Raw genomic sequence first — 12,027 nt, 5'->3', positions numbered from 1 at the left:
ACTCTTATAAAAAATATGATATGTCACGCAGTGGTAAACATGCCCTTGTCCCAACTTTTTTGAGATGTGTTTATGCCATGAAATTTAAAATCAAATTATTTTTCCCTTAAAATTATTCATCTGCTGGATGTAAATGCAGCAGAGGATGTACAACACAAGATCATAAACTTCTCCTGATATAGGTTGAATTCAAAGTGATTGCGACACTTTTTGGCATTGATATGACTTGGGAAAAGTGTCCCAATCACCCTGAATTCACCTTATGTGACATTACATGGGTGAACAGGGTAGAAAATGATTGTGTTAGTTGATCTGTAAAGTTATCATGGGTTGTGGGGCATCCGCGCCACCATTTACAACAATGACAGAGATGGGGACTGCTTGATTTACAACCAATTATGTGACATTTTTGTGATTGTAATTTAAAGTGTTTGAAACCTAAAATAAACATTAAAAGACTCTGAGCTCAGTCAATCTCTCACTCACTCAGTCTCTGGCTCAGCACCAGTCAATTTGCTAAAGCAGATTTAAATGTTTGAATTTGGCATTTGGCAGTTGATCACTGAACAATCTAATCACATGTGTTATCATACGCTCCAGGTACCAGCATAGAATGTGATCGTACATGCCAAACAGCGTTGTCATTTGTTTACGTCCTTGCTACAACATACAATTAACAATACAAACTATTTACGAGGTCACACTTACATAAGTTAAATAGAGTATAATTAAGATTATGTGTATTTGGAGTGCTGTCTGGGGAGGGCTCCAGGCTCTGAATTTTTTGCCCGAACCCAGAGTATCCCGAAGACTTGCTGTATCAGATGGGTAAGCTGGCAGACGGGTGAAAGGTAAAGCATGGATGTTCGTCCAGGAGAGCTCTTGTAGCATCCGAAAGGAGATCAAGACTCGCGGTATCGGACAAGTAAGCTGGATGGAAAAAAAAAATGAAAAAAAGATTGATAGCAACCTGGAGGGCCCTCGTGGCATCTGATAGGAGACCAATTCTGAAGGCATCAAAAAGGGAATCCTCGCTGGTCAGAGAAAGAAAAGGATGGATGCTGGCCTAGAGGGCTTTTGCTGCATTCGACAGGAGATCAAGCTCATGGCGTCGGATGAGTAAGCCTCGCCAGACAGAAAAAGAGGAAAACATAGCCACTGTCTGGGAGAGCTCTTGCAGCATCCAACAGGAGATCAAGACTCGCTGTATTGGATGGGTGAGCCTCGCTAGATGGAAAAGGAGAAAAGATAGGAAAGGTTTTTTTTTTGTTTGTTTGTTTGTTTGTTTTTTAATTAATGAGTGTTATTAATTAATAAGGGTTTGGTGAGCTTTCCTGATGTGGTACTGGTCAGTCCAGATGTAGCTTTGGAAAGCGTGAGAAGACCATCTTCCGAGAGCTTCAATCTGCTGCTGGGAGAGTCTTAAGGCGGGCGTTTTTTTGCTGATGTACGAACTCGCAGATGATTTTTTTTCTCTCGGGGGAAATCGCGTGGACATGGTGGATGCTCCTATGGTCATGGCTTGCAGCGTGTAAGAGGAAATGCGAAACAAGCAGAGCCCGTTAGGAGCACCTCCCGACCGTAAGATAATTTAAGCATGTTTAAAAATTTTCAGGGAGCTTATCCACGCTTATCCACGTTCTTGACTCCAGATACGAGCTACCTGCCTGAAAGCATTTTTCACAGACCGCTATTCCCTGTCTGTATACGGAGTGCAGGGAGAAGGTAGAACAGCAGTTGCAAAATGAACAATTCTTCGCCTCTACTTCTGATTTGTGGTCTAGTCGAACATTTGAGCCTTATCCGAGCCTCACGGTTCATTTTATTGACAAAAGACTGGAATCCTTAGAGCAAATGCCTCCAAACAGCTTACTTTTCTGAAGACCATACAGGTGAATTTATTGCCCAAGGAATGATTGAAGCACTCGCGTCCTGGGGGCTGAGTTAAGACCGACAAGTGTGTATCACAACTGATATTGGTAAACACATGGTTAAAGCCACTTCACTAAACAATTGGACACGACTTCAGTGTTTTGGACATCGACTACACTTGGCTATTGGTAAGTTTTAGTCTCCTCTCTCCATTTAGTAACAACTACTGTAGAAGTAATAATAATAATAATAATAAAATTAGTATTTAATGAATAATTCGATAAATATTTTATTCGTCTTTTGTTTTAATAATTTGCACACACATTTTTTTCTTAATTTTTTTGTATCTGATGCTATCAGCAACATTGAAAGCTCTGGTCTCTGCGTTTAATGCGAAAGCTCGTGTGATCGGCGCTGGTTCACCGTGCAGTGCAGTCGTGTCATGTACCAGCTGATTTGATGAGATTATCAAATTAACTGACTCGTAGCGTCTGCAATATCTCACAACCTCCTGAGTGTCCAAATTCGCACCATGTACGCCCTTTAGCAGGTGGTTTATGGAAATATCAGTTCTGAATAATAAGGTACTGGAGTTGGGAAATAATCCACCTCTGGAGCCAATGTCCTAAATTTCTGAAACAAAACGAGACAGAGTCAGCAATTACGTTTTCGAACCCTGGGACATATGTTTTGCAGTAATAATAAATTGATAACAAGCTGAGATCCAGATGAGACATCTTAGAAGGGGCATTAGAGCAGGTGAATGAGAGCAGCCTTTATTAATGCACTGGACTGTTGCCTCATTGTCACAATGCACTAATATGCAACTAGCCATCCAACTAAGCCGATTGAAGGGGCTGCGTCTTTGAAAAGTTGGATGTCAACAGAGGAAGAAACAAGATTGTTCCACTGGTTAAGGAATGTTATCCATAGCCCAAGTTCGTCGCGACACGCCATGGTTATTGTAATTTGGTCCTCCAGTGCGTGAACCAAAGATGCAAGTGAGGTTGGTAGTGAAGCCTGGAATTTTTCAGAATCTAAATTAATACAGAGAAACTCGATGGATGTGGCGGGACCCTTTTTTTCCTGGGCAATGGGGATTATTGGGCAAAAAATTGGGCAGATTGTCGGCAGATTGTGATGAAATCACGAGCTGATTTCATCGTCAGAAGAGGATGTTTGGAGTTGTGACAGACCGCTAGACCAAAAATGCTAAGAAACTGTCAACGAAAGAAGGTAAATCAGCTGTATATATACACCTCCTATCGTTGATAAACTGATTTGTTTAATTTGCTCCTCTCGTGTTCAATTAGGTTTAATTATCTGAGCATGCTCCAGATAATTAAACCTAATCCTTGTTTTTAATTAGGTTTAATTGTCTGAACGTGCTTCTCCCAAAATGTGTTATTAAAACATCAATTACAGGGATACACATCGATGAAAGATAAATCACACTTACAGATAATGGCCCGTAAACAGCTTCTGTTTTTAAAGTTGGAATTGCTCCACTTCAGGACAAGCCGTTGTGCGAATCCTGCATTGAACTTGTGAAGATTGTGAGCTTTTTCCGTAAAATATGCAGCACAGACAGTGAAATTTAAAATTTTAACCATTAATCCCTAACTCCCCCGTCCCTAGAAAGGCTAAACAAAGTGGACCTGCAATCTGGATGAAAATAACGGTACACTAGCCTACTATTCCACAGCAATAAAAAATGGCCTCGTCCCCTTTATTTAATATTTTCAGAGGAGGGGTTTATGTAAATAATGAGACCGCTAATGTCAGCAAACCTGGAGGAAAAGGCTGTAGTCCCCTACCGGCCGTTTTCTGTAGTCCTTAGAAATTGATTTCTTTAAAAGCTCTCTTAAAATCTCCCTTTGCTTTAAACTTTGAACATTGTAACTTTGCAGATGTTTATGATCAAACAACAACATTACACACTAGCTAAAGTTAGAAAAGTGAAATCATGTTTTACCACCCCTTTAAGGCCCCTTTACACTGCATGTTTCAAGTGACCCAATTCCGATTTTTTTCCTTTCATGTGGCACAGATCGGATATGACATGTAAACGTGTAAGCAGGAAAAAAAAAAAAAACGCATGAATTCTGATATCCTTAGATCGGATTCAGGCCTCACTCATATGTGGTAATAAATCCGATAAATATGAATCAGATACGTGCATTTGCGTCGGCCTAGTAAATGCGCGTTTTCCAGTAAATGCGAGTCGTACGATATTATAAAAAGGTTGTAACAGAGGTGAATGACGTCACCTTAGGTGGACACGAACTACGATCAATGGCTGCTCTCTTTTTTCTCCGCTTTGCGAGAGAAATGTTTTGCTGACCTTTAAAGATGTGTGGAAAAGTGTGAAAAGCAAAACATTGGATAATCATCTTGTCTGCATACATTGCATATCACGCCGTTTTACTTCCTTTTCCAAATCAGAACACCTTGGGCTGTTTTGCCGCTGTACAGTGTGAATGCAATTATCAGATACGGGTCGCTTTTAAAAGATGATGTAAGTGGGTCATCAAAAAAAAAATGGATAGTACCCAAATAGGAATTGTGCATCAAGACCTGCAGTGTAAATGCGGCCTGTGTATGACAAGGAGCCATACTAGCCAACCAATAATTCACCCCTAGTCCTGCGTAGCCTGTCCTTCAGAATTATGGCACAGTTCAGGTCTGAACTCCAAACAGCTTTCATTGGCCAAGGACTGACCCATCAGTACGCCTGACTGAAAACAGCTAATCAAAGTTCCTAGTTCAACCATAGATCATTCATTCAAGAACGTTCTGCAAACGTGTGAGATGTAAAATGTAAAACTATGTGGACAAAAGTATTTAATAGTCTACTTAATCAAGAGTAAACACAACTACAAGCCAAGTGAACACTTTGAATACTGGATTATACTCTGTATTAATTATACTATGTGTCTCATTCAAAATATTGAGTGCAAGTATAATTGTAATAAGTATAAAATTCTGTCAGTATTTAAGTACTTAAGTGCAATTTTAAGCATATTTCTGAAAAGTACATAAAAATTAGACTAAAAGTATTCTTTCTTATTTTTAGTTTAAATGTATACTAATAGCACACTTGAATAAACTTATTTTTCTTCAAGTTTGCCATGAGTAATAATGTACTTTACAAAAAAAATTATTAGGCCTTTTTAAATTCAAATTCTTGACATTTTGATGTACTACTAAAGCCAATTGAGTGGAAGAACTATCTATCTACCATTAGCTGCACCAGAACTCAAATTCAGAATTTCACTATACTGTTCAAAACTAATAAGCTGGATTTATTGGGAAGCTTTAATTCAACTTTCAACATTAACCAAAAATATGTAAAAAATAAATGCAATCTGTAAACAGAGTTGGCTCTAACAACTTATTTCTTACTCTCTCTTATAACAGAAAAAGCCTGTATTTCATTAGATACAATTTTGCAAAATATGTAGTATTGAATAAAACAATACTTAATACAGATAAATAACAGCATAACATGATCCCTTTTATAAAATAGGTACAGGAAATATTTATTTACTAAATGTTACCCCCTTTTAATTCCTGAAACATTAACTCTTGCTGCAGCACATGAAGTAAAAACTTGTTTACGTACCGCCGTAATATTTAACCCATAGATTACAGGATTAAAAAGAGGTGGAACTATAACTAATTCTAAAGCCAAAAAATTACGCAGGCTCTCTGGAATATCATTTGATCCATATCTGCTGTACATAATATCAAAAAGCAAAGCAAAAGTGAAATTTATCAGTGATAACAAGTGTGGCAGACAGGTTTGCCAGAATTTCCTTCTGTTTTCTAAAGATAATTTACATGCAGAGATCAACTTAATATAGGACACTATGATGATAACTGCACAGCTAAAAAATATAACTGAAACAATATATCCATAAACATTATTCACAAAAGATGATACACAAGACAGTTTTACAACTGACCAGTTATCACAATATAATTTGTCAATGTGGTATTTACAAAATGGCCTCAGATTTGATAACAAGGCTGCTGGAATCACAGAGAAGTTGGGAACAATCCATGAAAACAGAATTAATTTCGCACATGTGAATTTAGTTAATCTGGAATGATAGTCTAAAGGTTTGCATATGGCTACATATCTATCATAAGACATCACTGTTAATATTGTAAACTCGCATAGTAAAGAGCTGTAAATAACAAAGGACTGCAGAGCACACATGTGAGAGGAGATCACATATGAATCCAATATTAAATCAGACAGAAACTTAGGGTAGAATCCTGTGGCTCCATAAACCCCATTAATACACAGATGAGACAAAAATATGTACATTGGTTCATGAAGTGCTTTCGTCATGATAATGACGATAACAAGACGAATATTAATTGACAATATAAGCAAATAAAGGAAAAGAAAACATGTGAAATATATGTGCCTATATGACTTAGATTCTTTGGGCACCATGAGAGTCAATATAACAGGATATGACAGGTTATCCATCAAGTTATGGATATTGCTTTAAATCAAACAAAACAATGATATTTTGCACATAAAGGCAAAAACAAATGCACATAAGACAATATTAATAAATAAATAAAAATGTCTACATTCATTTACAATCTACTAGGCTTCAGTATTCTATTCACTGTTGGCTGAAAATCAGACAATCATAGGTGGAGCTTAGGAAAAAGGCAAACAATCAGATCAATAAACCTGGAGCTGAGTGTGCGCGTGTGAAGAGCTGAAAGTCTTATAACATCTTTTTCAGTTGGGGAATTATTTGTAGATTACGTTATAAAGCATCTTGGGATCAATTAAAATGATGTTCCTTGCCATTCCTTGCCAAACTTTGCCATCCTTGTTTGTAGCTTGAGAAATTACAACAAACCAAATAACATGATGAATTTGGTGTTTGATTTAGTTTGAATCATTTAGCAAGAAACTAACAATGACACCTGATCATATAACAGCACAACAATAGATAGCTCAACACTGGACCACATCAGCCAAGAGATGTTTGGCTAAGTCAGGAGGACGTCATCTGCGCTTTATTGCTGGATCTTGGACAGAAAGTCAACAAAAATCTGATCTAAGGCTTCACGTTTTCCACACTGGAAAATGTCTTTGAAATTACATTTCTGTATCTTTCCAATGTACAAACCCAACTCCAAAAAAGTTGGGACACTGTACAAATTGTAAATAAAAAAGGAATGCAATATTTCAAATCTCATAAACTTATATTTTATTCACAATAGAATATAGATAACATCCCATGTTAAAAGTGAGACATTTTGAAATGTCATGCCAAATATTGGCTCATGGACCAATTTTATATTAGGTGGCCTTTACTACTATGTACTAACATTTTAATTAATCATTTGATACAATGCACTTATCGTGTACATACATTTTTTTTTACATCGTACTTACATTTACAAAAATACCTGCATGTAATTATGTCTGTAATTAATTTATGTTACATTTGTAATTACACAGTTGGCACTTCCCTTACATCTAACCCTACCGTTAAACTTACCCACACCACCACACCTGTCCCTAACCTTACCCGTATCCCACCTCAGTATCAGCAAAGGTGCTTTGCAATACAATTTGAACATAGTAAGTACATTGTACTTATTTTGGATGTAAGTACATAATACTTAAGGTCACCTAATATAAAGTGGGGCCTGGCTCATTTTAGTTTTCATGAGTGTTACACATTCCAAAAAAAAGTTGGGACAGGTATCAATAAGAGGCCGGAAAAGTTAAATGTACATATAAGGGAACAGCTGGAGGACCAATTTGCAACTTATTAGGTCAATTGGCTGGCCTGACAAGCCAGACCCACATCAAGATGTTTGGTCTGGAAACTCACCATAGACAGGGCTCAATCCGAGGGGCGGGATAAACTGTTGACTTTCAAACTCCCTCTGCACGCGATTGGATAACGCTACACCAACCAGAGCAACGAAGGTGAAACAGAGCTTGTTGATAGATTAAACATTCTCCGTATCTGGTCGGCTAAACTCCGAACACATCTTCCCTTTTTAAGAATGACTTCAGTGCCGTTCTTTGTTCTTTTCTCAGAGAAAAGCTTAACTCCAAGTCTTCCAGAATCGCAGTCAAAGCTGATTCGAAAGACCGCCGCCATTTGCCAGTTTCTGTGTTTACTAGAAGCACTCAAACGCAACTTGGCCGTCGTCATTATGGCCCCGCCCGCCGACTCTATACACGATGTGATTGGCCCGTCCAGATTTTGAGGAATACAGCTCAGAAGGGTATTGAGAGTTCCTATACGACACTTGCGGGCAGATTAAATTTGCTGCCGCTAGGGTGCGTCTAGATTTCTAGGCTATCAATTGGCAACATGATTGGGTATAAAAAGAGCCTTTTGGAGTGGCAGTGTCTCTCAGAAGTCAAGATGGGCAGAGGATCACCAATTCCCCCAATGCTGTGGTGAAAAATAGTGGAGCAATGTCAGAAAGGAGTTTCTCAGAGAAAAAATTGCAAAGAGTTTGAAGTTATAACCATTTATAGTCTATATCATCCATAGATTCTGTAACAACCTCTGTGTGTAAGGGTCAAAACTATACTGGATGCCCGTGATCTTCGGGCCCTTAGACGGCACTGCATCACATACAGAAAAGCTACTGTAATGGAAATCACAACACAGGCTCATGAATACTTCCGGAAAACATTGTCAGTGAACACAATCCCCCGTGCCATCCGCTGTTGCCGGCTAAAACCCTAGGTCAAAAAAGAAGCCATATCTAAACATGATCCAGAAGCACAGGCATTTTCTCTGGGCCAAGGCTCATTTCAAATGGACTGTGGCAAAGTGGAAAACTGTTCTGTGGTCAGACAAATAAAAATTTAAAGTTATTTTTTGGAAAACTGGGATGTCATGTCATCTGGACTAAAGAGGACAAGGACAACCCAAGTTGTTATCAGTGCTCAGTTTAGAAGACTGCATCTCTGATGGTATAAGGGTTGCATGAGTGTGTGTAACATGGGCAGCTTACACATCTGGAAAGGCACCATCAATGCTGAAAGTTATATTCAAGTTCTAGAACAACATATGCCCCCATCCAGACATCATCTCTTTCAGGGAAGACATTGTATTATCTAACATGAAAATGCCAGAGCACATATTGCATCAGTTACAACATCATGGCTACGCAAAAGAAGGATCTGGGTACTGAAATGGCCAGCCTGCAGTCCAGATTTTTCACCCATTGAAAACATTTGGCACATCATAAAGAGGAAGGAGCGACAAAGAAGACCTAAGCCAGTTGAGCAACTAGAAGCCTGTATTAGACAAGAATGGGATAACATTCCTATTCCTAAACTTGAGCAACTTGTCTCCTCAGTCCCCAGACGTTTGCAGACTGTTATAAAAAGAAGAGATGCCACACAGTGGTAAACATGGCCTTGTCCCAACTTTTTTGAGAGGTGATGCCATGAAATTTAAAATCAACATATTTTCCCCTTAAAATTATTCATTTTCTCAGTTTAAACATTTGATATGTCATCTATGTTGTATTCTGAATAAATATATTGAAAATTGAAACTTACACATCATTGCATTTTGTACAATGTCCCAATATTTTTGGGTTTATATATATATATATATATATATATATATATATATATATATATATATATATATATATATATATATATATATATATATATATATATATATATATACAGTATATATATAACTATTCAATTTAAACTTGTTAAAAAGTGATATTTATCATGTGACTTTGCTTCCTAAAGGACTGCTTCACCCCCAAACAAAAGAACACACACACTTCAGCCCCTCATTTCAGTGAACAGACAGGTCAGGTGATTATATTTACACTGATCAAGCATAACATTTTGACCACAGACAGGTGAAATGAATAACACTGATTATCTCTTCGTCACAGCACCTGTTAGTGGGTGGGATATTAGGCAGCAAGTTAACATTTTGGCTGTGTTCGAAACCTGGAAAATGCTGCCTTCAGAGGACACATTTGAAGGCAGGAAGGCATCAAGCTGCGTCCGAATCTAATGTTTGCTTCACTTCCTATCTCCTGAGATACCTTCATCTGATCGATTTTTGAAGGCAGCATACATATGTCCTTCACTGCCTTTGATATCCCACAATCCTGTGCTTTCCATTCAGTGACAGATGAGCTGGGGGAAAAAGATGGCGTCCAGAAGTTGCATTTGCGGGTCAGTTTTTGTGTAAATGTTAGCCTAGAACCCTTCTGAGCTGTAATCGCCAAACTCTTGCCGGGAAAATCACATCGCGTATAGAGTCGGTGGGCGGGGCCATAATGACAACGGCAAAGTTGCGTTTGCGTGCTTCTAGTAAACACAGAAACTGGCAAACGGCGGTCTTTCGAATCAGATTTGACCGCGACTCTAGAAGACTTGGAGTTAAGCTTTTCTCTGAGAAAAGAACAAAGAACGGCACTGAAGTCATTCTTAAAAAGGGAAGATGTGTTCGGAGTTTAGCCGACCGGATACAGCGAATGTTTAATCTGTCAACGAGCTCTGTTTCACCTTCGTTGCTCTGGTTGGTTGTAGAACTGTCCTATCGCGTGCAGAGGGAGTTTGAAAGACAACCGTTTATCCCGCCCTTCGGATTGAGTCCCGTCAATGGTGAGTTTCCAGACCAAACATCTTGATGTGGGTCTGGCCTGTCAGGCTATGTAAATGTACGATTTTTACCAACATATTACACTTCTGATGTCATTTCTAGCGAGAAATCACTACTGTAGTAATTAAATATGTTTAGTTCTCACCAAAGTTCTCTCTATTTTGCTGTAGATCATTAAACTGTTACACTGCCTTAGAAGTCTGTCCGAAATTAGTTTCATGAGATGCCTTCATGCACAAAACGCTGCCTTACAAGTCATTGTCTGATGAGGCAGCGAGGCAATGAGTCAGCAGCCTAGGTTTTCAGACGCAGTCTTTGTCATCAAGGTTGATGCGTTAGAAGCAGGAAAATGGGAAGGTATTAAGGATTTGTTTGAGCTTGACAAGGAGTCATGCTAACCATCCAAAATGTCACCCCTAGTCTTGCTTAACCAGACCTTCAGAATGATGGCAGAAGGTCTGAACTCCAAACAGCTTTCATTGGCCAAGGACTGACCCATCAGTACGCCTGACTGAAAACAGCTAATCAAAGTTCCTAGTTCAACCATAGATCATTCATTCAAGAACGTTCTGCAAACGTGTGAGATGTAAAATGTAAAACTATGTGGACAAAAGTATTTAATAGTCTACTCAATCAAGAGTAAACACAACTACAAGCCAAGTATACTTTGAATACTTAATTATACATGTGTCTCATTCAAAATATTGAGTGCAAGTATAATTATAATAGTATAATAGTAATAAGTATAATTTTCTGTCAGTATTTAAGAACTTAAGTGCAATTTTAAGTATCTTTCTGAGAATTAAAAAGTAAACTGAAAGTACATTTTCTTTTTTTTAGTTTAAAAGAAGTATACTAATAGCACACTTGAATAAACGTATTTTTCTTAAGGTTTGCCATCAGCAAAAATGTACTTTACAAAACATTTTTATTGGGCATTATGCAAAATGCTATACATTTTGATGTACTACTAAAGACATACATACACATACACACACGCACACTACACATACACATATACATCATCCCTTTCAAACTACATATTGCCACACCATGGAGAAAAATAACAAGCATTGCATCAATAATAAGGACCTAGAATGATTCAGCTCATTCCACATTGCAAATTTAAAGCACCCAACAAACGTTCTAACCACTTTTGATCTCCAACCATTAGCTGCACCAGATCTCAAATTCAGAATTTCACTACTGTTCAAAACTAATAAGCTGGATTTATTGGGAAGCATTAATTCAACTTTCAACATTAACCAAAAATATGTAAAAAAAAATAAATGCAATCTGTAAATAAACAGAGAGTTGGCTCTAACTACTTCTTATTTCTTACTCCCTCTTATAACAGAAAAGGCCTGAATTTCATTAGATACAATTTTGCAAAATATAGTACTGAATTAAACGTAATACTTAGTACACTACTGATAAATAACAGCATAACATGATCACTTTTATAAAATATGTACAGCAAATATTTATTTACTAAATG

At 37.8% G+C, this 12,027-nt stretch overlaps 1 protein-coding gene across 1 annotated transcript; it reads right to left on the bottom strand.

Annotated features, from left to right (window-relative positions):
* Nucleotides 1–5,428: 5,428 nt before the first annotated feature.
* LOC137046008 (olfactory receptor 5M3-like) lies at nucleotides 5,429–6,376 on the bottom strand. Its single transcript, XM_067423066.1, has one exon. The coding sequence runs from the start codon at nucleotides 6,374–6,376 to the stop codon at nucleotides 5,429–5,431; it is 948 nt and encodes a 315-aa protein (XP_067279167.1).
* Between the last annotated feature and the right edge of the window lie 5,651 nt (nucleotides 6,377–12,027).

This window comes from Pseudorasbora parva, chromosome 18 (assembly GCF_024679245.1).
Source record: "Pseudorasbora parva isolate DD20220531a chromosome 18, ASM2467924v1, whole genome shotgun sequence".
Lineage (NCBI taxonomy): Eukaryota > Metazoa > Chordata > Actinopteri > Cypriniformes > Gobionidae > Pseudorasbora > Pseudorasbora parva.
The sequence above is the reverse complement of the archived record's forward strand: the minus strand, read 5'-3'. Positions and strand labels throughout refer to the sequence as shown.

Coding starts and splice junctions, on each gene's coding strand:
- LOC137046008 (XM_067423066.1), bottom strand. CDS start 6,376: ATGGATAACCTGTCATATCCTGTTATATTGACTCTCATGGTGCCCAAA.